Source organism: Ylistrum balloti, unplaced genomic scaffold (assembly GCF_031769215.1).
Source record: "Ylistrum balloti isolate Yb309-2 unplaced genomic scaffold, AGI_CSIRO_Ybal_v1 Utg370822, whole genome shotgun sequence".
NCBI lineage: Eukaryota > Metazoa > Mollusca > Bivalvia > Pectinida > Pectinidae > Ylistrum > Ylistrum balloti.
Genome location: NW_026782475.1, coordinates 141,808 through 169,693, shown reverse-complemented (window position 1 = coordinate 169,693; position 27,886 = coordinate 141,808). Strand labels below are relative to the sequence as shown.

General features: G+C 34.0%; 1 protein-coding gene across 1 annotated transcript in view; it reads right to left on the bottom strand.

Moving 5' to 3' along the window:
- The window catches only part of LOC132558764 (trichohyalin-like), a 42,152-nt gene extending 14,827 nt beyond the window's left edge, over positions 1-27,325 (bottom strand). Inside the window, exons 1-14 of the mRNA XM_060223363.1 lie at positions 27,261-27,325; positions 16,497-16,583; positions 13,495-13,572; positions 11,369-11,441; positions 10,173-10,220; positions 7,798-7,989; positions 7,034-7,339; positions 6,557-6,649; positions 6,107-6,187; positions 5,396-5,473; positions 4,731-5,162; positions 4,181-4,249; positions 2,804-2,854; positions 281-412 (exon numbers count right to left, since the gene is read on the bottom strand). Of these exons, the coding sequence (XP_060079346.1) occupies positions 281-412; positions 2,804-2,854; positions 4,181-4,249; positions 4,731-5,162; positions 5,396-5,473; positions 6,107-6,187; positions 6,557-6,649; positions 7,034-7,339; positions 7,798-7,989; positions 10,173-10,220; positions 11,369-11,441; positions 13,495-13,572; positions 16,497-16,583; positions 27,261-27,325 (1,785 nt within the window). The remainder of the gene's footprint in view (positions 1-280; positions 413-2,803; positions 2,855-4,180; positions 4,250-4,730; positions 5,163-5,395; positions 5,474-6,106; positions 6,188-6,556; positions 6,650-7,033; positions 7,340-7,797; positions 7,990-10,172; positions 10,221-11,368; positions 11,442-13,494; positions 13,573-16,496; positions 16,584-27,260) is intronic.
- Between the last annotated feature and the right edge of the window lie 561 nt (positions 27,326-27,886).

The following is a 27,886-nucleotide window of genomic DNA, read 5'->3' as shown; positions in this document are numbered from 1 at the left end:
ATTGAATAAATAGAAAAACCGTAAAATGACCTAAGGTTTGGGTCTGAATTTCATTGCACACTCAGGACAAAATTTGCACAATGTATTTTACACAGTGCATCTGGTCCCTGGTCTGTTCCTAAGGTAATAAGGAGCCTATTGGTTGGTGAGATGAAAGTTACAATGACGATGAAGATGATTAACTACAGCAATAATACCAGACATACGTGTACGAACATGACTCTAATGCTACAATATGGCAATCAATCTCTACGGTGTTGCCATGGAAGCCGATACAAACCGTCTCTATGAGCTTTTGGCGCTCTTCCTCCTCACGATCTCTCTCAGCTTGCTCAAGCTTCTCCCTTTTAATCCGTTCTGCATCAAGCTTTTCTTGCTCGATTCTGGCTTCTTCATCAATCATTCTTTGGGCCTTAGACACAGAAATAACTTATGAAGGACCTCTACCATGGTCTGATGAAGGGCCTCTACCAAGTTACCCTTGATGTACTGATGGAGGGCCTCTACCAAGTTATCTTTGATGTACTGATGGAGGGCCTCTACCAAGTTACCCTTGATGTACTGATGGAGGGCCTCTACCAAGTTACCCTTGATGTACTGATGGAGGGCCTCTACCAAGTTACCCTTGATGTACTGATGGAGGGCCTCTACCAAGTTACCCTTGATGTACTGATGAAAAAATTACCAAGCTACCCTTGAAGAATTGATGTAGGGCCTCTACCAATCTACCCTTAATGGACTGATGAAGGGCCTCTAATATGTTACCCTTGATGTACTGATGAAGGGCCTCTACCAATCTACCCTTAATGTACTGATGGAGGGCCTCTAATATGTTACCCTTGATGTACTGATGAAGGGCCTCTACCAATCTACCCTTGATGAACTGATGAAGGGCCTCTACCAATCTACCCTTGATTAACTGATGAAGGGCCTCTAGTAGGTTAACCTTGATTAACTGATAAAGGGCCTCTAATATGTTACCCTTGATGAACTGATGAAGGGCCTCTGATATGTTACCCTTGATAAACTGATGAATGGCCTCTAATATGTTACCCTTGATGTACTGATGAAGGGCCTCTAATAAGTTACCCTTGATGAACTGATGAAGGGCCTCCACCAATCTACCCTTGATGTACTGATGAAGGGCCTCTTAGGTTAATCTTGATTAACTGATGAAGGGCCTCTAATATGTTACCCTTGATGAACTGATGAAGGGCCTCTGATATGTTACCCTTGATAAACTGATGAATGGCCTCTAATATGTTACCCTTGATGTACTGATGAAGGGCCTCTAATAAGTTACCCTTGATGAACTGATGAAGGGCCTCTACCAATCTACCCTTGATGTACTGATGAAGGGCCTCTAGTATGTTAACATTGATGTACTGATGAAGGGCCTCTACCAATCTACCCTTAATGTACTGATGGAGGGCCTCTAATATGTTACCCTTGATGTACTGATGAAGGGCCTCTACCAATCTACCCTTGATGAACTGATGAAGGGCCTCTAATTTGTTACACTTGATTAACTGATGAAGGGCCTCTAATATGTAACCCTTGATGTACTGATGAAGGGCCTCTAATATGTTACCCTTGATTAACTGATGAAGGGCCTCTAATAAGTTACCCTTGATGAACTGATGAAGGGCCTCCACCAATCTACCCTTGATGTACTGATGAAGGGCCTCTAGTAGGTTAACCTTGATTAACTGATGAAGGGCCTCTAATATGTTACCCTTGATGAACTGATGAAGGGCCTCTGATATGTTACCCTTGATAAACTGATGAATGGCCTCTAATATGTTACCCTTGATGTACTGATGAAGGGCCTCTAATAAGTTACCCTTGATGAACTGATGAAGGGCCTCTACCAATCTACCCTTGATGTACTGATGAAGGGCCTCTAGTATGTTAACATTGATGAACTGATGAAGGGCCTCTACCAAGTACTAATGAATAATATCTACTTACTACTAAGAAATGATCTCTACCTTATATTGATGAGGGATCTCTACTATCTACTGATGAAGGGTCTTGATAATTTAATGTTGTACACTTGACCTTTGTGGGCTGTAGTAATCATACACTTTAGAATTCCTTTGATTTGACAAAGGATTCAAAATAGTAAGGTGAAATCAAAGGTTCTCCTCCTCAGTCTATTAATTTGAATCTACCAATTTAAATTAAAAAAAAAAAATCAAACGAAAGAGTAATGCTCAATTTTCTTCTAAAAATTTTCATATATATTATCAATATGCTTACTGAGAAATCAGATCAAATCAGACGATAGATAATTATTTCACATACATCTTATGGTTCCATAAATGAGTTTTTATTCTTAACATTAAACAATTAAAACACATTCAAATTAAATCTATATAAAGGGCATTATTTGTTTTTCAAAAGCATTGCATTTTCTTGGAAAACTTGTATATAAATGTTTCTTCAGAGAAATTAAAATCAAAACAAGTATCTTACTTCTCATTTAAAGATGAATTAATTGATCATATGAACATGTTTACACTGATAAGGCGCTGGATGCTTCGCTTTGCTTGAGGAACGCACGTGCACGCTGCTGCGAACGCTGAGCTTCCAAATGTCACACTGACATAATTTCGCTCAACTTTACACAACACACAATACACAATATCCAAGGCATTCAGTATATTGTAGCACACATTATATCAGTCGTACAATATCATACAAGTATCCAAGAATGACCTGCGTTTGAAAAGAACAGTAGCCTGAGGATAGAGAACCAATGATAACACGAAATGATTGTATACACAGACAGATAACTAACCTCTTCTCTCTCTTGTTCTTCGCGTTCAAGTCTCAATCGCTCTTCTTCTTCCTGTTAAAGAAAATAAGAAAAAGGAAATATTAGAGAAAAACATAAACACAAGTCAAAATACCAGTATTTATAAACCAGTGATTATCATTGTTATGTAAAAAGTATATTTTAAAACTACGTTACATAATATACAAGAAGGACTTTATTAACTTTTGGTCGTTTTTCACCTTTCAGAATATTGTATTTTTGAGCTGTTGTTCCTAGTAATTCATACAAAGTGCTTTATGATTTTTGGACTGTATCATCAAATAAAAATTGCATTTGGTATATAATATCCAAGAATAATTTTTAAAATGTTTTTGATAAATTCTCAAATAAGAACTTAATATGTTCAAAATGTTGAGGAATCAGAGATTCTGTAGAAACTTGGTATCCACAAGCTGAAATACTAATTGCTATTATGATGTTGAATGCCTTAAAATCAAAAACATTTCCCTGAAACTGAATCCTTTTACAATTTGTTATCTAAGAATTGACATTTAACCTGCAGTCAAAAAACAATGTTTCGTGAAGTTGTACAAAAAAGATGTTGTAAAGACTCTTACCTTCTACCCTTAGTTGACAGAACACCAAAGAACTAAAACTCTTCACCATCAAGACACACAATATAAAGTTTGTAGATTTCACCACTGACCTTGACCTTGCAACAAGCAATGCATGGTGCTAATTCTTTTTCTAATGCTGAAGTTTGACAGCACAATATTGATCAAGATATCAATGTAAACTTGTGACCTTGTGATGAATCCAAGTAAGTTTTCTTACGTAAAGATCACTCCCGTAGAGGTACGGAAGTTGCAATCTTGGCCTTGAACATTTAGCATAAGCAAAAGTGATAACACACCAATAAATAACTATAAACCAATTTAACAAAACAAGAAATTAATAAGCAAGACTAATATAGTCAGATAATATATCATCATATTACATCTACTCCAGTGTCACTTTCCTTTCCTAACTGAGTATATAACATCTACTCCAGTGCCATTTTCATTTGCAAACCGAGTATGTTACCATCTACTCCAGTGCCACTTTCCTTTGCCAGTCTAAACAGCTGAACACATAAGAAACTAACCTTTTCTTTGCAAATAGCTGTAAAATCAGATACCTAATAATGCCAAGAATTCAAACCACTGACCTCAGCTAATACTTAGAACTCCTTATTGACCTGTAGGGAGTGAGCCAGAGAGACTTGCCAAAGCTATGGAGTTTGTACAATATCTCCGTGAGTGAAGCTTATTGACCTGTAGGGAGTGAGCCAGAGAGACTCGCCATAGCTTTTGAGTTTGTATACTATCTCTGTGAGTGAAGCTTAATGACCCGACTTACCAGCCGACCTGTATAACTTCTGTCCAAGTTAAAACTGTTTGACCTTCGGATAGTAGGTAGTCTATTTTCCTGGAACGGGCAAAGCATGCTCATGCTCAACAAAGTCACACAATTAAGAAAACATTTTCATCCCAAAATAAAAAGGAGGGTTTAATTTCAATTGCAGTCTTAACATTTGAACACTCTGAAAACTTGTTATTTTTCAATGCAATAATACAACACTAACATGCTGATTAACTTATTGTAACACATGCCACTCATTCTTATGTGTCCAGTGCTGAATATAAAATCACTTTCATCGGCAGAATTCTAAAGTAAGGTCTTCTAATTACAGACCCATGTGTAGATAATCTTAATATCAATTGTACCTATGTAACTTTCAATGAATTTAATAGATGCGTTTCATCAATCAACTTGTCAGATTTTAACATCAATGAATTCGAATAAAAAAAAGTTTGAGAAAACTTTTGTTTTTATCTATCCCCAACATTTTCTACATGTTTAAATCATAAACTTCTTGTACATCATCATACAGTTTGCAGTAGCTTACTTTGTTCAGTTCGGGAGATAGAGAAGACAAAGGTCGTGACCTTGAGAAGCTAGAGTTGAGAGAGTCAGTTTGATCATGCTGCCATCTATCTGTAACTTTAGAAAGAGAATTCCTGGCCCGCCATCTAGCGACAACATTATCTGTTGTATCAGAAGAGGTGTCTGAGGACAGAGACCATTTACGTCGCAGTGATGACCCCTCTCTTGGTGACAAAGGAGAAGTTATCTCCCCTTTAGAACTATCAACACTGTTAAATCGAGCAGTCAACAGTGAAATTTTCTCACTTTTTCTTCTCTTTTGTTCACTGGAATCATTATCCGTATTTAATGAAATAGTTGAAGTGGAACGGTAAGTTCTTTTTGTCAGGTCAATTGGTTCATGGTTCCAACGACCCACCACTGACGGACTATCTCGCCAGGAATCCGTTTTTTCCTGTTGGAATCATAGAGGTATACTTGTCTGAATCTGTGTATTGCTTATATACTGTATATTTTTTCAAGTAAATATTCTAAAAGAATGCAGCCTCTTTGAAATCTCAGAAGAGCAGATCTAGTTTAGAAAAAGAAAAGATTCAATATGTCTGCACAGCATATCTAAAGTGATTTTAATCTTATAATTTCTGTTATGACAGGAAGGAATCATCTGTGTTATGTATTCTTGCTTACATTGATGTGTTGTTCACTGGAACTGAATTTTCCCAGTCTTGGTGAGTTGCCATTTACCATTGTTTTCTGGCCTTGAAACTGTGGGAATGCAACACATAAAGAATTGGACGAATGTGTTCTTTTGTACTAATTGCCTCCAGTTAAAAAAGTAAAAACATACCTTGATACATAATACTTGACTTTTACTTCAGACACATCTTCATAACCTTTAGCTAGTTGTTCAGGATTTTACCATACACAAATACATGGCTCATATATTTTCTTCCAAATAATCAGTGTAAATTTAAAAGGTGTCATTGAAACTTATGTATCGAAGAAAAGTAAAATCAATTCTTGTGTACCTCAGAAAGGCATCATCAATTCTTGTGTACCTTTGAGAGGTGTTGTGAACTTTAGGATGTTGTCATTGAATCTTGTGCATCCAAGAAAGGTAAATCAATTATTGTTTACCTTAGAAAGGTATAATTGATTCTTGTGTGCCTTCCAAAGGTGATATAATTTCTTGAAAGATATTTGAAAAGAGCCATACAGTTTTAAAATACCATTAATTCTTGCTTAATTGTCAAAATTTATCAAGTTCCAGTAATCATTTGCAAGACATTTCTACAAGGTTTGAACCACTTCATGGTCGTCACACTAAGATAATTTTAGGTTTAACAGGATCAAAATGAAACAATAAGAGCCTACACTGCATTTTAAGTATGTTCTTACTTTTTTCTGTATATCCTTCAATCTGTCTGTTCCTTGTGCTATTATTTTTATTTCAATTTCTCTGTGTTTCTTTGGGTCACTCTGTAAATGATTTCATAACATTAAGATAAATCGTACAACTACGTGAGACAACAGATCTATATGGTGACCCTTGCCGATGTTTTTACATGGCAAAGCTCTGATACTGCAATTTTAACCCAACTTACAACCATCAAAAATTTCATTATGATTTGTATGGTTAAAAATTGTTTGAAAAATTGTTCATCAATACATATACATTAAATATTGTTAGACACAACCAAAGAATATATACATCAGTTATAGAGTACACTGAATTGTTCCCCCTAAATTTATTTTCTTAAATTAAGAAAATATCTAGTCTAATATGTGAAAAAATATTGGTATATCTTTAAATTCTTGTAAAAAATAATATCTGCCAATATTGCATACCCTTGGTGTCTGATGAAGGTGCATACTAGTTTCAAACTTGACCAATTGTTCCTGTACGAGGTTCAACGGATTATCCTCCATATTATCTATAGGCTGTAATTCAGACATCAATATTTCACCAGTATTGTAGAGTCCTTACATTTTAGCAAGGATTTTATCTAATTATAAGACTGCAGCAATTTTATCAAGAGGAAATTAAAATCTTTAAGACTTTAGTAAAGATGTTGTACAAAGTCTAACCTCAGAGGATAATTTAGAAATTACATGATGACCAGGTAAAATTACGAAGTTTTCAATTAAATTATTCAAACTATAACTTTTATTAAAGCATTGCTGTGTGAAGACTATATCCTATTATAGTATCAAATAATTCAATTAAATTTTGAATTTTTAATGTTATCATCCACTTATCATCAATACATCTGAGATAAAGTAATAAGAAAAATTTAAGTACAGTGATGTTAATATTAATCTTACTGGGCTTTTTATTGAATTTTGACGTTTAACTGGCTGTAATGCATGGCCATTTGTTTTAGGTGATTTGTCTTCTTTAGGTTCAAAGAAGGATTTGAGTTTGCCTGCCTTGCCCTCCTCTGATATTCGTCGTACTTCAAAACTAGTGCTAAATGACTTCTTTGACCATTTCTCGTTTTCCTCCGCTTTCTGACCTTTGTCCTTTGTATCACCATTTGTAACAGATGTGGGACGCGTTTCATGCTTTTTTCGTTCTTGTAGTGCCTTTTGATAACGTTGAGGTTCCTGGTCTTCGATTCTTTCTTTATTCTGATGTTGTCAACATGCATTATAAGAAAACCACACACACATGCATGAAATACAGGTAATCAAAATCTTCTTTTTTATCAAAAACTGTACTGATCCTCACAGGAATACACAAATCCGCAAAAGAAAAGAAATTATACTACTTTTAAAATTCTTGCAAAACAATCTTAAAAAAAGAAAGACAAGCAAACTATGAAACACCTAGTGATCCTAACTAAACCAAAAAAAATCTCTTCATGCAAATTTAAGTTGAGAATTAATCTGTTGTATTTCTAGGTTTGATTAATTTAATGAACAAACAAACAATCATACAACATGACTCCATCATGTTCAAGTTCATGAGAATTTTTCATCTATACTTTTCACACCTTAAACATGCTCCTTAAGAACATTCATGCGATGAAAACACGATCATATTCCAGTGTATTATAATGACCTAGACCCTCAGAAGTCGTACTTACCCGTTGTCTCCTTTCCTCTTCTTCTCGCCTCTGTCTTTCTTCCTCTTGGCGCTGACGACGTAATTCTTCCTGCTGTCTTTCGTATTCCTCTTGAGCAGCTCTGGCAGCTGCCTCCTCCTCTTCCTGTTGTTGACGACGGCGATTTTCTGCCTCTTCGTCGTAGGCTGGCTCAGCTGGAGCACTGTAGCTGTCCTGTAGAAAGAACATATCTAATGTGTCAACACTTGACCTTTTCAATACTTCACAGAAAATCTCTCTATAAATAACATTTGAAAATTTCATTTTTAAAAAAATGTATGCAATATGTTCTTATCAACCTAGATTTACAATAATCACTGATACTATGAAAGTACTTCATAATTAATTTTCTTAATGGCTGAAAGGAAAATGCACCTGTGACAATATTGGTCACAATTTCTAATTTTAAATTGTTGATCTGAAAATAATCCAAACGATGCATATTGCAACACAGTAAAGCTTTAATTTTCAACATGTCTAAATTATCAAATGGATAATTGATGCGGCAAAAATTGCTGTTGTGATTTTTAATGGTGCTCAAACTTCAATACAATGTGTATCTTTCCACTGTTCCTATAAACTACTATATACACATGATAGAAATTTGATCCCAGTGTCCAATCCTGAGGTTAGAATACAGAACAGCTGTTTAGGACATTTATACTGAAAACATGCATCTAAATCTACATTTGATTATATTTCTAAGATCTACACCATACATAAAGCTAATTAATACACATTATCATCATTTAAACCTAAAATGATATTTTCTGCAAGCAAAAATATTTCACAAAATATTCTTTTATTGTACTTGTAAGACATAAAGGAAAGGATACTAGAAAACTGAGAGCTCATGTTAAACAGGTCTTACTGTAGACTGAAGAATCAGCATTATTCTTAACCGCTGATTAAAATATATTATCATTTCTAGATAAGATTTTGGTAATTTAACAGATACGAAGCCCAGTCGGGGAGATTAACAATTATTCTGAAGAACAATGAAAGAGCCACCAGTAATGGCTTAGAATATTTGATAGGCAATGGTTTTGATAAAATGACCATACATTCTCTGGTCACATCCATGTCTTTAGGAATTTCTGGTTACATATTACAGAAAATTATAACATAAAGTATGCAGATAAATATGTAAATATGCAAATGTACAATACAAATATATAATTACAATGTGTACAATATGAAGCAGAATACATAAAGCACTAGATTACAGTATCTGTGACAAATGGACTCTCAGATCCTGTAAAGAAAGATCTACTTCATATAACTATCACTAATAAGGCACTGATCCAGCAGGATTACAATACACATATACTTCCTGTAAACAAATAGATATAAGCATATATATTGTAATGGTGCTACAACTTAACATGAAATGTTGATAAAAGTAGTAAGTTATGATGCAAGTATGATTATTTATTATGCAAAGAAATAAGAACGAATACTTCAACTAAATAGAAGATGGGTTCTAAATTTATGTTGGAGAATTGAAGATATATTATTTTACTCTTGTCTTAATTTCCTCCCTGATTGCTCTAGCCTCCCCATCCTTAAAACAAAATTAGTTAAAATCTTAGAATGTTATAAAAAAAGTAATCTGATCTGATATTTCGTCCTAACTTCCATTGTACATGTAGCTCGCCATCTAAAGAGAAATTCAAAATACAAATATTCACATTTATTCAAGAACACCCAGGAATGATAGAATTAATTTAGAGGTAAAAGGTACTGATGTAAGAAATACTGATTTGAGGAGAAAGGAAATTCTATGATGGAAGGGAGACAACTCATCACCCGGGAAGAAAAAACTCACTATCACCCAAGAAGGAATCTAAAGTGAAATACAAACTTGGTCACCTCAAAGTTTCTGATGACATGGTTTAATATATCCCACAGTCACATCGACTTTGACACGAACAAATTCACTGGCTATGAAATTCTCTTTCAAGTCAAGATGGGAAAGGGAATGACAAATTACTGGTGTTGTAATCTGTCTAGTATTGAAAAAGGAAATGTTGACGGTATTCAGGAAAAGAATAGAAAAAGTTGCTGGTGTCCTCTAATTTCATCTAATTATTTTAATCTGACCAAAAGGTTTTTACATTTATAATGCAATGAGATTTTACAGAGGATAAAACGCATTATCAGCACAAGAATTTCACAAAACAGTTGCTGTACAATGTATCAAATTAGAGGGAATTTTAGAGGACATAGCTATATGATAATATGGTAACTACAAGATATAGAAATGTATATGAATGAGAAGGTTAGTTTGGTACAGTTTATATGTGCAATAGTCTCCAAGGTTGCGGTGCAGTTTCCAAGGACAACACTGACGTTACCTCATCATCTCCACCCCTTCGCCTCCGTGAGCGATAGCTGGATGTGTCCTGAAAGCAATTATGTACCCAAACGTGTGAGGGTTAATACAGAGGAATAATTCCCCTGTACAACATGGTGAGAGATATAGTATTATACTCAGTAACTTCCCTTATACAAAATAGCCCAGAAGTGAACTCATTTACATCCCTTTCACCACACTGCCACTGTTTTTACTAAGTTACTTCCCTTGTCACCACATAGCCAGAGCTTTACTCAGTTACTTCCCTTGTCTAAGATAAGGGTTAAGTTTTAGAAAAACAGAAAAATATACAATTCATGCATGAAGCTTGATGCAGAGTCCTTCTTTTCTTAAACCTGATTCAGCACACTGCTAGAGTGTAAATTGTTGAGGAGCAACTATGTAAAAATTAAGAATATTGAGACAGTGACATCACACAGTATCTAAGAATTACCTAAACCAGACATCACACAGTATCTAAGAATTACCTAGTCCAGACATCACACAGTATCTATGAAATACCTAGTCCAGACATCACACAGTATCTATGAAATACCTAGTCCAGTCATCACACAGTATCTAAGAATTACCCATTCCAGACATTACACAGTATCTATGACTACAAAATGAGGTGATATTAAAATACGAAAGTCATTTGTAAGTTATACATATGCTGGGTCTCCATCCACCACCATCTTTGTAAAAATATTGATTAGAGAAACAGAAAATCACAAATACCACACCATAACTAATGTTTGAAGGTACAGATGACAATATGGATCAAAACACAGTTGTTCAAACTAATGATGAAGTCACTTTTAGAGACATATAAAGGTAAGGACACACAGATCGACAATAAACAATAAACAGATAAACAATAAACAAAAAACACTTAAATTACTGACAGTATAGACAAACGAAAGGATCAAAATATGATATGAGCATATGTTCCTTCCATAACGTTATGAAAGAGTAAAATTATGCTTAATTTTCCCATGTTAATATTAATTTTTTTATTTATAAACAAGTAATTAGGTCAATCTTAAGATGTGTTTATCTTTTTTAATAAGCATTTAATAGGAGTGAGAATGTAGAATAGTTAAAGTCTGAAGATCAAACTGTTAATGTGATATTACTAGAGGTATAAAATTTGAAAAGCAAAATCTGTTTCAATGTAGCAGTGTAAGTTCAACTGACCTCTTCCTCCTCTGCTTGTTGCCGACGACGACTGCGACGAGATGTGGTTTCCTCCTGTTCTTCCCCAGCACCTCTGCAAATTAATTAAAGTGAAAATTTAACAAAAATCAGGAACTGGTGTTGCTTCCTTGACATTTCCTCTACCATCCATAGGTTTAGTCTGAACTAATGATTTTTTCAATGTTTTATTGGTATTAAGTAAGATGATGTTAACTGTTCAAATTAGTCACAATCTAGAATGATGATGAATAAGAATAATGATCCTCAATTAGTAAATGAACATAGCTCCAAAATAAAAAATTGAGACAACTTTCCTTCTATATCTAAAGTCAATTATCTAAAAATTACTACAATATCAACTTTTTAAAAAAAAATCCAAATTTCTAACTGCTAATGTCTGTGTTTCAATATCAAATAAAACAGCTATTTTCTATTTAAATTCTTTACAAACAACAAGGGGAGAAATATATTACAGGAACAAACTTGGATCACACTCATGCAAAATTATCCATAATTACAAGGTGTTACCTCCCCTAGACCAGTCCCAACATTCTGTCACATGTTGGACACACATGTACAAAGTTCTTTGAAAGTCAAAAAATAATCTATATGAACTTATCTATTTGCAATATTTTTTTTTATAAATTATATCTTTTAATGGAAGGATCCATAAAATTACATGCATGGGGAGATTTTTATAAACTAGCCTCTCTCTATGCCAAAATTCTCTTGCATTCTCCACCTAGAACAAAATTCTGCAATCCAGAATTTGTTCCAAAGCAAAATGAAAATTCTTGTATCCACTGCGGGTCTGTTCAATAGAGATTCCACGGTATAAAGATAAAACATACGATAAAAATTTTTAATGCAATTTCACTTTCACTCTATTTATATGAGGAAAAAAAACGTGAACAATTTCTGACTTTTAACATTTTTCTTCCTTAAATCTAATGATTGGGCATGAACAGGTCGCTATAATTCATTTCTTCCTTTTATAATAAATGAACTTAAAATAAATAATAAATTTGATGAATTTAACATACGTAAAATGTGTGGTCACTTTAAATATTGAATTGACAAGGGACAGCTCTATCATAAATATTGAATTGACAAGGGACAGTTCTATCATGAAACAGTGAAATTATCCAGCATTCTTCTAAGTAATTATTTATATCTCTAATTTATTTTTATTTTTCATTTACTTACAGTATAAAACTGACAAGAAGAGAACTAGAGGAATGAGCTGAGTCTCTAATGAAAGTAACTTCCAGCTTTATGCCATGTATACATAGAAAATATTTTTTTACAAACTGTTTCATAAGCTGGTGCCCCTTACTTTTCCTAATTTCAGACTTTGGTTTTTTGTTATTTCTTTCAGTATTTTTGTGGTTTTCTACCATACAACATTAAGTAATTTTCTCCATTAGGAGGATGCTTGGAGATGAGTGGGAAGAGTGGAGAAGGCCAGTGTGTGGGCGTATCTGCTGTCACTGTCCCTGCAGCATGCCATATGGAGTGATGGGTTACCTGATATTGATAGGGCCTAACAAAACACATCTGGGACTGTTGTATCACCCCATGGGAGCTGGTCACCATGAGGTTGTATATCAGGTAGCTCATCACTCCATGGGAGTGGACACCACCAGAAAGTGTATCACTGCATGGGAGCCAGTAACAATTAGGTAGTGCATCACTCCAGGAAAGCTGGTCACTACTAGTCCTATGCTACTCCAGGGGAGCTGGTCTCCACCATGTAGTGCATCACTCCAGGGGAGCTGATCATCACCATGTAGTGCATCACTCCAGGGGAGCTGGTCACCACCATGTAGTGCATCACCCCAGGGGAGCTGGTCACCACCATGAAGTGCATCACTCCAGAGATTTTTGTTTTGTTTCAATGTTTATTTCAGCAAATTTGTTTGGTGTTTTTGTGACACAAGATAGAGGCCTTCCTTTATTTTATCAACTTTAACACAGAATGAACATTTTTTGCCAAAATTGTAAACCAGATATATAATTTATATTCTTTTCTAAGAATATGTTCAAACTTTCATTTAAGTCACAAACTCAAAGCACTTTGTACATGTGTGATATAACAGATATATAATCCTTTATGTCACTCTTGCCTCAGCCTCTGTTCTCGGCGCTCCCGTCTTCGTCGTTCAAATTCATCCTCCCCGTTTATTGTGCTAACCCCCGCAGCTCTGAATTAGTGAGGAGGGAAAAAAGGCACACTCTGTTAAAACAAGCTAGCACAAACCTCAAAACAAAACCAACTGTAGGGAAAGAGAAGAAACATGGTCAAACAAGTCAAAGAGGATCACAATCAAGCAAGTAATTCACCCAAAATTGTATGATCAGACAATAAGCCCATGTCTGGTAATAAGCCCACCCATATCTTTATATTTCCAGCAGAATAACAATCAAGGTAGTATGTCCTGTGACATTCTCCCTACCTCAGATTTATCTGTCGGTGCTGGGCTTACTGCAGGATAAATGTCATTAATCTTTGGAGATCTTTTAAGGTTTTAACATATCATACAATAATTATAATACCATGATATTGTGATGTTATTACAAGAGTTGTTTTTCTTTAAACATGTGGAAGAGAAGGATTCTCCAACAGACTAAGCAGATCATTGCTTGCTTGATAGTGAAACAATACAGAAGGAATTACCTCCCTTTGATAACCCAACTAAAAATTTCATAACGTTAATCAAACTAATCATTCAGATGATTGATCCAGCATTCAAACATTGAAACAATACAGAAGGAATTACCTCCCTTTGATAACCCAACTAAAAATTTCATAACATTAATCAAACTAATCATTCAGATGATTGATCCAGCATTCAAACATTGAAACAATACAGATGGAATTACCTCCCTTTGATAACCCAACTAAAAATTTCATAACATTAATCAAACTAATCATTCAGATGATTGATCCAGCATTCAAACATTGAAACAATACAGAAGGAATTACCTCCCTTTGATAACCCAACTAAAAATTTCATAACATTAATCAAACTAATCATTCAGATGATTGATCCAGCATTCAAACATTGAAACAATACAGAAGGAATTACCTCCCTTTGATAACCCAACTAAAAATTTCATAACATTAATCAAACTAATCATTCAGATGATTGATCCAGCATTCAAACATTGAAACAATACAGAAGGAATTACCTCCCTTTGATAACCCAACTGAAAATTTCATAACGTTAATCAAGCTAATCATTCAGATGATTGATCCAGCATTCAAACATTGAAACAATACAGAAGGAATTACCTCCCTTTGATAACCCAACTAAAAATTTCATAACGTTAATCAAGCTAATCATTCAGATGATTGATCCAGCATTCGTACATGTTTGGTTGTTGAAAGAAGAGTGTTTTAAGAGTTGTTTTTTCTTTAAATTTTTAATGAAATGTTAATGCTGAGGAAAAAAGATACTATTTCAAATTATCAGGCCATGCAATATCACACAAACAGGATCTAATTACATGTGTCTGATACTATCAGTAATAACATATGATAATTAACCTGAAAAATATAATCCTGCCGTAGTATACAGTGTTTTTACAGGGATTATTATATATATTTTTATTGACAAAATACCAGAGAGACACGAAAAAGTCATCTTCTCTGTAGATACATGTAAATGTTATGCTCGTGTAAAAATGTAATTATTTGTGATTTCAGAAAAAGCCTTCTCCAGAACTTGTGTTAACATTTAAAACACCTGTGCAGAAAATCTCTCTCATTAACTATCAATACACAAACAAACTTTGTTTATTTAGTTGCTGATAAGATTTCTTCTTGCTTTACTTATGGTAAAATAACTTGGTTCCAGGACTACAATATTATCGTAATTAAACATCCAATTACTTGTACGTATCAGCTGTATCTTATGGTAGTAAACTTTCACATGTGTGCTGTTCAGATATAGCTTTAATATAATGTTGAATTGATTCCATTTTTTCCAGTGAATATCTGCACATCAGTATCTGGCAGGCAGCCAGATCTCCTCGACCTTGCTGGTATAGGTTATTTCCAGTTTTCCAACTCACAGAGCTGTGCAGGCAGATGAGGTTATATTTGTAGTACATTCCTCCTGGCTGGGATGTTGGTTCCATTAGGCCAGGTATCAGACCAGTATCTCTGGTAAAAACTGGCCAGAATTCCACTACAGATCTGGTGGCACTAGGCACATAATAATACTCCATTACACTTGGCACACTACACAATCCAGTACAGACAATATTATCCAGAACACTGCAGGAGTCTGTACCTGGTGAGGCACCCCAGGAACTTTTATCTCCAAAAATAGCATCCAAACATAGTAAATCTGCTGTTCTTCACCTCAAATTCAAATGTCTGAATTGTTATATAAATCCAAAGCTTCAGATGAATGGTGATTTATTCCTCAAAAGGCTAAAAGTGAACTCCACAAGTACATTCCATGATAGATTTTCAATATAATTCACCTGAAAATGTTCCAGTATCAACACGAGTTTTCTTTACATACCAAACAATAAAGCAAGAAGATTTGTTTTTTTGTTTTCCTTATCTGAAACTCTGTCTCTATTTTCTACACCTTGTTTGAATTTTGAGAATTAACTTGAAATTTTAAATGAAATTACGATGCAGTTTACATCATCAGATCAGTTTTATAAGCAGATTACCAGCTTTTTCATAACACTCACGGAAAATTCACATTGGTAATATAAATCTACTATTAAAGGTATGAGGGAGTTACTCCCCCTTGGAAAAAAGAATGAAAATGTGTTAGGTTTCATTTGTTAGTATATGTAAAACAATAATAAGACATATCTGATATCTCTACAGAAAATCCTTTATCGTAAGCTGAAGAATAGTGGGCACATACAGTCACTGTTTCTCCCATATATGGAGTATATTCAATACACTCCATATATGGGAGAATAAATGAACTATAATTTTTGTAGTTATTGATAATCAATTACATTCATACATAATGACATTTATCACAATTTGATTAAAACTATATTCATGAATTTCATATAAAACAAATGATATTGTGCTACTAACCAATAACAAGAATATATAAACAGACTACATGGGTACTGATTGAACACATACATGAGTTTGAGTCGTTCTTCACGTTCTCGGCGACGCTGAGCAAGTCTTTCCTCAAGATCAGCAGACAAAACACTTGTTTTCATATCACTATTCATGCACAGCAACATGCAAACAAATAAAAGATGCAAAAATGAAAAAAAAAATACGAACATAATAAACCTAGATCAATTATCCTAAAAACTGAAAAGAAAAATTTTTTGAAATAATTGTGAAAAAAACATGCAAACAAAAATGTCACACAAGATGAGACATGCTGTGGAAGTTACTTTAATTATGCTTGATATGTGGATCAGACAAGACAGATTGACTTTCTCTCCGTAATAAAAAAGATTTCTAATAGATCTGCCATATCACCAATTATACCTTCATGAATGTTATTTTCATTTTTTCTTTCTTAATGAAACTGACAAATATTTTCTTGGTAATTTGATGTATTGGAACTTCTTTCAATGAAATTATGATAAAAAAAAGTTTGATGTTCCATAAAACATTCCTCAATTCATTTTTAAACCAATCAGCTTAGGCTTGGTGATAAAATACATCCAGTTGATAAAGCATGTAATGTAATCAACATCTGTGTGGGAGTTTCACCTATCAGTATTCCAACTGGCTCATGTTACATCACTGCAGCTATACAGAAGGAATTAACATCCCTAGGGAGCTAGCCAAACTGCCAATACCTTATAGGGTGGTTGAGGACAAGGGTCTCTTCACACTGATATGTACCCCACACAGAGTGCTAGCCAAAATTACTAGGAGTCTTGTACGTAATAACCTGATACAATTAAAATGATTTTAATAGCCGAGGAATCTTCTCCACAAAATCTTTTATTTCTATTGTAACGGTGGTAGACATGCACATGTGGCAGCAAAATCCAATGTGAAGTTTACAATGGGTTATAGTTTACTGTCATAATTTTTTCCCCTAACGTTTAAGTCCTAACATTGTCTATTGAAATTCAAAACATTAATATTTTAAACATCCTGTAAAGATATGACAAATCGCATGGGATGCAGATTAAGAGGTTAATTAAGAGTGCATGTGACAGCCAGAAGACTCAAACAGCATTTAAACAATTTCTGCAATAAATGCTGCACTTTCATTGAAGCCTCTTTCATGACAATATCAAAAACTTTTAATCAACATCGCTGAAATTTTATCTTTAATTCAATTGATAAATTCTGGTAATCTTTATTCCATGTTAATGTCCATTCTGGGCAACTGTGGTGAGTGAATGTTACTACTGAAGACCACGGCAGAATAGAGACAGGACAAGGTAAAATATATATATATATAAGGTACATAATTATCTACAACGCGTTAGGCACATAATGTATGTAATACCTATGAGAACTTCATTATAGCTCCTTCTTTTTGTAAATAGAAATAAAAATGCTGGAATTCAAAAATTTTTAAACAATCTAGGACTATTCTTACATAATTGGTGATATGCAATATGTTGGACCGATTTGTAGTTTGTTTCTGAAAACGACCATAAATTCTGCATGATGAGTCACACAAACATGAATCTAGACAGTCGTTGAGTCAATCACCGACTCCAATAAACACCACTGAAGAAATATATACACTGCACAGTAATAAACAACAAAAATTTCTGAAGCAATTAACTTTGAAAACTTGCAATTCAAAATTACATGTATGCTGTCCATTACAACATGAACTCAACTCAAGTTGGAACACATTTGTTTTGCCTACATACATATTTAGATCTATTTATCTACATGCACTTCCTTTACGCCATAGTTTATGACTGCCCATCCCTACTAGGTAATGTCTCTTTCCCATAAAGTCATATAAGTGTGCAGAATTCATTCAAGTGACCTATTTTATTTTTACAACATTACGGGTAAATCAACAGTTGTAGAACATTCCTGTAATTTTTGAAAGTGTTAAAATTCCACCTTTATACACAACACATAAATTAGTGTAGGAGGGCAAGATTATCAGTGCTGGTCATTTAGTTAATTTGGTTTTGTAATTATAATTACTTTGGCAAGATGGACACAATGTTTTATGAAGGATCTTAGTATATCCTCCACATCACTATGTTTCTGACAAAACAATTTTATAGGTTACCTCACAGTGTATTGGGCAGTGAATATAATTCAACCATGTTTAAGTACAGCTAGGTATCATTTACAGCCATTGGGCAGGTGTGATACTAGCAAGAGGTTAAATGGTACACATACTGTTATACTGAAAGATGGCAAGACAGATACCAACTGCTTTGAGAAACTGACATATTTAAACAAAAGCTGTACAGTTAATAACCCCTTTATCAGCTATAACTGAGGAGGGAGATTTCTACAGATACAATGAACACAAAATATTCTAAAGTAGATCTGGTTCAGTTGATTGACCCAAGTGTTCTAAGTGTTTCGCTTTAGTACAGTGCCACCATGAGTTAAAGACATCTTTATTCACAAAGTACAACAACCCTTTCTGATTCACTTGCTTGAAGGATTACTTTTGAAGATTACAAAATTGAAACACAGTTTCTGAACTAGATAATATTGGGAGGTATTTCAATATAAAGTGTATGTAAATTTTACTTGCACTAATACCCAATAAAGTTCACTTTGTTATGAAGTCAGAGCTTAACATTTGTAGTAACACTGATGTGAGCTTGAATGTACCTTAATGACCCCTTCTAAAAACTGAGTCTGGCAAGAAACTGCACATAACATTTACTGGTATATCTTGTGTTCACATGTGTTGCCAGTACTGTTTACAATTCTAAGCTACGTAATAATAAATGAATACACAACCATTTAAACATGAAAATATGTTCTCATCAAATCTCTTCATCAAAACATGCTGTTCTACAGACAATGTGCTTCTTCTTCAACCTTATGTATGGTTTTGTGGAGTGTGTATTGTAACAACTGGTCTGCCTTCACTCTCTATCATCCCTTCTCGCCATGACAACTGCAGGTTGCCAAGAGATCCTCTATCACATTGCCAAATTAGTATGCAAGCAGTAGCTTGGCAGAGAGAGGCTGAACAGAAGCCGCATGCTAGATGGATTGGGGTTTTTGTGGTGGTGTGCTACCGTAATGTTGCCAGCTGCAGCAGTTACCTACCCCTGAATCCTGTATAGTACACCAAGTTCATGTGGTAGTAATTCTGTTTATACTGGGTAATTAGGACCCGAACATATAAACACGGCAGAATTTCTGTAAATCAACACTGATTTTGATTATAAAATATGGTGAATTGTATGTGTTACTGGTGTTGGTGAGGGATGTTTAATTAACAACATACAATAAATTATTAACTTACAATACTGTCAAGTGATTTCAAAGACAAAACCAGAAGAGTACATGCACACCTGGAGATAAACATGTACAAATTATAGCACTGTATGATATGTAATGAAATCATTTTCTCCCAAATCTTCAGAATGTAGAATGGTAGGTTGGAAGAAAGTGAGAATATTTGTCAGAAAACATTACTACAGAGGCAGAGAACAAAATATCCTTGTAGATTCTGCATGTTCTATATACAGGGTTGAAAAGTGGCCTTGTGCAGAAGTTATTCTGGTAGGTGATGTTTTTACAGATACACAGCCATGGAACATGGAGACATTGCGGACATTGATATAATGATTTAATTGCTTTGCGACGTGTAATACACAAAGTACATTGTGCATAATGTTTCAGGTTTCTATAATTGTCAGCAATATGCAAAAAAAAGGACAAATATGCTACCCCAGCTAGGTTCAATTTAGCAAATAACTGTACAGATATTGGTGCTGTATCTGGTTAGTTGTCATATCAACTGTAACCTAGGAAATCCTGTACCAACATGTGGCAGCCATATTGAGTGTTCAGTGAGAAGTGATGAAGGTTTTACATATGTAATTTCTGTAAATGATCATAGATCAAACAGCTGGCTTTTCACTCACAAGTTTTACACTGTAAAAAATTTTTTAGATATGTTCAGAGAGATTAACAGAAAATTTCACTCGTAATATCTGTACATTGAGGAATTTCTAATACAATGTAGTTAACATTATGATACTACAAATGCTTTCTCTATTTTTCTGAATCTCGAACATTAAAATTTATCACTTAACACACCATAAATGGTTTTCATTCTGATATAGAATGTCATCAGTGTGTAACTTGTTTTAGTGATTATCAATACCACAATGATTTAAAGATACCCAGTTTAACACCATCCTCGCTTATGTCATCAATCATTTTAATGCTTTTCTCCCTAAATATGTGAGGTTTTTTTTATCAAGTTATCACATTCAAAGCTAACGAAAGCAAAGACACTATCACTCAAATGATTTAACGAAGAATTTAACTCAAAGCAAGGATTTCAAAGATAAACTAGAATTTATTTTTAAAAGAAGACCTAGAGTACAACTGTTCATGAACTTACTTTTCTGATTTTTATCTTCTATTTCCCTCTACAACCACATGTTGATGTATTTTGCCAAATTCAACATTTTGTAAGGAAAGAAATACTAAGACTTTAATAGTAAGTTAACAATAAGTACACATAGGTGATCTCACTGACATATAGATCTAGCTTCCTCTCTCTTCTACACCAGACATTGTGATGGTCAGATACCTTTCACAATGTCTAATGTCTGGTATAGGGGCCAGAGGAAACATGGATTAAGACAAATCAGATACATAAGACAAGACTGAATGCTGCAATACAACTGAGAGAAATTACATTGTTATCTAACCAGAAAATGACAAAGTAATCAGCATGAGAGGAAAGACAGCCTAACTTGAACATTGACATTTCCAGAAGCACAACAGATTTAAGAGATAAAAGTAGAAAAGTTTCTAGCAACATGCATGATGTAAATGTTTTTCAACAAATGCTCATGTTGATGAGAAATACTGTTTGCATCTGCTCTGAAAGGCATGATGTAAATTGAAATAATGGGATATGGTCGTTTCTGAAGTTTGGCTGTAAGCCATCAAATCAACTTCAATCTTTATAAAGTGATGAAAGCAACAATTAAATTGTAACTTAAGTGCAATTTTCATTTAGCTTTTGAGGGATCTTACTTACAGTGTAACACAACATGTCAAAGCTGATCAGAGTCAAAACCACTAGATGGAAACCAACCAACAGGAAGCAGAGAATGAGCTGGAAAAGGCTTCAATCATAAACCATTCTAAGATAATGAACAAAGCCCCTGTATAATTCTGTAAGTAGGAACTTTGAATGTTTACAGGGAAGATGTTTGTGCTAATAGTACTGCCAGTTGATCATACTGATGTTAAAACAAAGAATGGTTGAAAGAAGAAACTTTGAGAAAAATTGAAATTCCATAGTCAAACTTGTATCATAATTCCACACCTCTTTTTATTTTCCCACTTTGTATCATAGCTGAAAGATATTGCAGCAATTTTTAATTTGTTGATACTAATCTTTCTGTGGATATACTGTATGGTTTACAGAATTACTAAAAACAGCAAACCATCATGTTGTATTAAAGTCAAATACTCGTTTTCTAAATTAATAAAATAATGGACGAAAATGATGATTATAGGCAAAATTAGCAAACGCTAAAACTGCTCCCAACTTTACAAAAATTCCAGACATTAAAAAGTTCAGAATTTCCTTACAGAATGTTCGTGAGACTGTGTGTATGAAATTATTAATGAATCTGATGTACTCAATGATAATGCAATTTATGGAAAGAAATCAGTTTCAAACGAATTGCATGATTTTGATGAAGGTGAACATTTTGTTATCTTAGCACAGAACAAAAGCATATCTAAGCAGGCCAACTCCCAAGTTTTAGGAATCTTCCTAAAGCATTTCCTGAAATCCAACAATACACCAATCAGGAAAATTCCTTCAGGAATATTCATGAAACTGGGGACAGCAGCTGATTTCAAAATTCAGCTGCCTGTGGAAGCATCAAGCTTGAAGCTATAGCAAACAAAAAGGCTGGGTTGTAAATACCTTTGAAGAAATCACCTCCAGCCAGGCAGGGGGATGTTTGAGACTGCGGGAGGGAGATAGTGGCCAACTTACAAGGGGACAGCTAGGCCTGTTTATTGTTTTCCTAGGAAAGTTGCAGGTAGCATGAGGAAGCACATGACAAAACTCATTTGTTTAGTATCAGTTTTTCTTGGGGCCTCCATGAGGGAGATTTTCAGATACCTATTTTCATATTTAAAAGCCATTTTTCATTAATCAATACTTAAAACAAACAAAACAATATCTTAACAAAACTGTCATAAAAATTAATTACTTCACACTAGAATTTAATATAATATAGAAACAGAGAATCAACATCAGTGTCTCCCCTCTGGGGACCCATAGGAAACACTATATGAGAAGATATGTACTTCCTATATTCAGGTATCCAAGCCTTGGCTTCTGTCCTTCACCACTACAGACCATCTGATTGGTTACCAAGTAATGGTTGACAAGCCTACACTTTTCAGTGCTCTCTGATCTAATCCTTATCCAATTAGTGTAATGTATTTAACCAACATGCATTCCTGATGGCCTTTCTTCGAGAAACATTCCTTATCTCAGCTAACATGCACATTTTGCCTGAACACATCTGGTTTTCATGATATAAAATGAATACTGACCAGACGATGAGTTCTGCATTGTTCTGATAAGCAGTCAAGAAAATCTACAGGAGAATCTAGTGGTGGTATTTAGGAATCGGAGCTTCATTGCACTGATAAAGCAACAAGGTATTTTGGATTCCCAGTTTTCTATCAATGAACTTTAAAAAGTGTTGTGAGCTCATCTACCTGCTGCAGCATTGGATGTCATCCAAGAGGAAAATATTTAGACTTGTTGGTTTTTGTCATCAAAGGATAATTAATACCTATCTGAGATATATATGCTATTTTTGTCCTTACTAGCTGGACTTAGGAGATATATATCTTGTAGATCCAGTAATGATGTTTTAGGACTTGTGTAAGTCTACTGATGAACAGATGGTAAACTACTCTGCTCTTTTTGTAAAGCATTGAAGAACTTCTTACAATTACGTAATTATCCTTCAATAATCCCATGCCTGGTAATTAGCCCACCCACGTATATCGTAGTTCTTGTAGAAATGTCAACAGAAACAATATCAATCTTGTCCCTGTAATAAACCCACCTTCTGACCTTGAGTGATAGGAAATGTGCTGATCTCATGCAATCCTAAGCCCCATTCTTGGAGTAATTAACAAACCCATAATATTACGGGTTTGTAGAAATAATCATGAAAGATGTATAATCGTTCTGTATTAAGCTCAAGGTCATCTCCCTATCTTGAGTTAATGTGTTGGCCTCCTGGTCTTTACAATACAATGATTAAGACTGTATCTGTACATACTATTGTGAAGTACTTCCATCCTTACTTTATACAATCAACAATCTTAATATATCATCGACAGCCAACATACTGTCAGACACATTGTATAATGATAGGCGAGAGCTTTAAGGGAACTTCATTGCAAATTTCATCTAAGTCAGCAAAGAAATATTCTAACGATGACAAAAGGTTATATCTACCACTAGTCTATCATGTATTTCCGTGTTTATTCTTAAGAAATATAATCAGGGGAGTGATAATGAAAATTTTACAAATAGTTTGAATATCTGAAATTTGATACTCCGGGCTATAGACTTCAGTAATAAATATGGTAATATGTAAATGGAGTTATCAGGATGGTGGAGATCTGATCTTAACGTTTCAAATTCTTTTATGAAAAAAAGATAACTTCAACATCATTATATCTTCCCCCATTCATAACAATTTATACAGATTCTGTCAAATGTATACTTTGAAAAGGTTTCAGATGTTTGATGTTTAAATGTATGTAATGCCAACAAATAATAGCTTTTATTTAAATTGTACAACAAAATTGTGAGTTATGTCTTGAAATATGAGACATTTTACTCCCTCTACTGTTTATATTTTTACAAAAACTGATAGTATCATTTGGTTAAAAATCTTAAACTCTACAAGTTTCACAATTTTTAAACTTTCACTTACAATATTCTCTTTGTACATAGTCCTAAGGCCAAACAATTTACATGACGAGACAGAATTTGTAAGGTAATTTGATATTCCTGCATGACAAAATTACTTTTTAAGTCAGAAAAAAAGAATAAATGATTAACAGAGTAAAAAATAGACTAATTCAATAAATAAAGTTTTAATAAAGAATCTTCTAACAATGATAAGTCAAACAGTTATTATTTTTACTAAAATGACTAATTATGTATTCCCTAAGGTTCATAAACAGGTATCTTGGTTGATTAAAATTAAACTTGTAACTACCTGATGCTGTAACATCATATTTACATCCAGTTTATTTTTAGATCCTAATATTCTTCCCATCTACTACCAAGTTCTTGCTTCAGTTGCAACTAAAACAATATTTGTGCCTGTATATACAACTAGGACAATTTAAAATTATCTTTTTTTCCCTGTGTTATCGAACTTGACATCAAGTTGGAAAATCAGAAGTCTAATTTTAGCAAAACTGTTGAAATCAGCATTCATTTTTACTTACTAGAAATATCCCAGACTATTTTTTTTGCGTTCTGGTTGGTTTATTTAAATCATCACTTTTGGCTTCGCTTTCAATCAAGTCAGCTGAACTGTTTAAGCTTAATCAAGATTGATGTAGCATTTCTAACTATCCTGTTTCACATGACTGGCGTCACATTTGTACACTCTTGAGCCAACATGGAGAGATGTTTGAAAAAATTATCAAGTCAGTCTGATTTACCCAGAGTAGTGGTGGGTACCTGTACAGACCCAAAAGCCGCTAATGTACCTGAATTAATGGAATGTACCTTTAAAGACCATTGTCTCTGATGTACTACTCTGAGTAGAAGGTACCTGTATAGACCCTTGGTCATGTGTACCTTGATAAGTGGTGGGTACCAGTAAAGACCCTCGATCATGTGTACCATAAGTGGTGGATATTACTGAAGTCCCTCCATCATGTGTACCTTGACTAGTGGTGGATACCAGTAAAAACCCTCCATTGTGTGTACCTGGATTAATGGTGGGTACCAGTAAAGACCCTCAGTTGTATGTACCTTGATTGGTGGTGGGTACCAGTAAAGACCCTCAGTCATATGTACCTTGATTAGCATTGGGTACCAGTAAAGACCCTCAGTCATATGTATCTTGATTAGCGTCGGGTACCAGTAAAGACCCTCAGTCATATGTATCTTGATTAGCGTCGGGTACCAGTAAAGACCCTCAGTCATATGTACCTTGATTAGTGATGAAGGGTGTACTGACAATTGTATCTGCATCAGGCTGTAACACATAATATGTCTCTCCCACAAATTCTCACACACACACCAACTCTGCTGCAATAATGATGATAATATCTACATTTCTATACAAATTGTTAGATAATAAAACAACACTTAGGGTCTGCAGTGATTTTGTCACTTTAAAGCTACTTCATTCATTGACTCACATCGTTTTAAAAAGCTTGAACATATGAAAATATACCAACAACCTTTACACCAGACATAACTCTCCTGTGTTATTGCTACAAACACATAAAATTCACTTGCTTTTTCTACTCCTTGTTCTCATAAAATTCAGAAATAAATTCTAGCTATCTAGGAACAATGCACATCTTATAGGCAAGGCTGCAAATATATGTTGTTAGTATGATAGCATAGCTGTTTCTGCAAAATAAAGGTGAAAACAAGATCACTGATGAATGAGGGTGGGTCATTATCTAATATCAACTTTGTTCCCATCATGATTTATTGATAGAAATATGGAAATATTTAAAGAGTTCTTAACGGAGAGAAAGTCAATCTGATATTAGCCAGTAAAAAGCCAATTTCAATTCTTGTTGTTAAAGCCTTGGTCAACTATTGACCAATCAGCATGCCTGTAGTCATAAAAAAAAACTCATTTTCTACAGCACACAACAGTGGAAATAATCTTTTATGGGAATTAAACTCGCAACTGTTGACCATACAAGTTTCCTATCTTTTGCTTTCCTGTTCTTAAATCATCTCATCCATTCATTATAATTTACTTTCCAGCAAAATAAAGTACATACATATATATGTATTTATGAACATATTTAACTATATACATAATGTTACAGGAAAAATACTTCTTTTATTTCAGTTTTGTCTCTCTCCAAAAGCCTAGAAATAGCTCTTTTCATATTTCTTCTTTTTCATTTATCTATTTTTTTACTAATATATATTAATGTATATAACAGAGACTAAAAAGAACTGATTTTCTATGAGATATTCTATCTGTCTTTCAGTTTTTACGCTCACTGGATTATTCAACTGCGGCACATATAGATAAAAGAGAGCTTTCATTCTTGATTTTTTAAAAACGTTTTAATTGTGGCTGAAACGTCACAAAATTCATATTATGTGAATATGTAGAGGTTAGTTAATGAGATAAAATGAGATTACCTATCCGTTTGAGAGGAATACTGCATACCAAAGAGGTACGTCATGGCAAAGTGTTATAGGAGTGACAATAAAATAAAATATGTAAAAATCAACATTTTTTTACGTAAGAATTTGCATTTACTTTCATGACAATCTCATGAGGATACCGTGTTTGAGTGCTGAAATAAGATTATTTGTTAAACAACCCAAAAAAAAAAAAAAAAAAGTTTCAACAAATCCAGAAAACACATCTTCAAAGATTCATTAACAATCACTTTGCACAAACTTGATTACATGCATCTAGAATTTGAAACGACAATAAGATAGTTGATTGGACGAGTACTCACTCATTTTCCTCCTGCTTGCGCCTACGGGCTGCACGAGCTGCACGTCTTTCTTCTAAAGAACTCATGGTGATATGTGAATGTTAGAAGTAGTCCCTAAATCGAAAAAGAAAGCCCTGAAATGTAGAAAAGAGAAATTTATGTAGAACTATCATTACTTTTAAATACAATATAGCAACATAGTTTCATTTTCACTGAAATTTATATACCACTTGTGTACAATAAATTCTCGATTTCTTAACTATAGAAAGTCAAGATTAAGATATTTGGTTTATTTATTAATCAATTTATTTATTTCATTTTTTATGCAAGTGCGATGGAAAATGAAAATACTTGAGTGTACATGACATCCTACCAGAAGAAAATATTGTTTCCAATGGAACAAGGTCTGCTACCTATAGTCAATATTTCCTTCTAAATAAGATAACTAATTGACATTTTTCATGCGAGGATAAACAGCGTCCTTGACTTTAAACCTTAAGTGAAACACAAACTCATCTCAAGTCCTCTTGTTCTAACTTGACCTTCATAAAGATGATCGTATAGAGACATGAAAATCTTTTTTTTTTTTGCAAGCTATGAAAGGTTATTTTGATATTTGCGACTTACAGAACAATTAGAAACTGAAT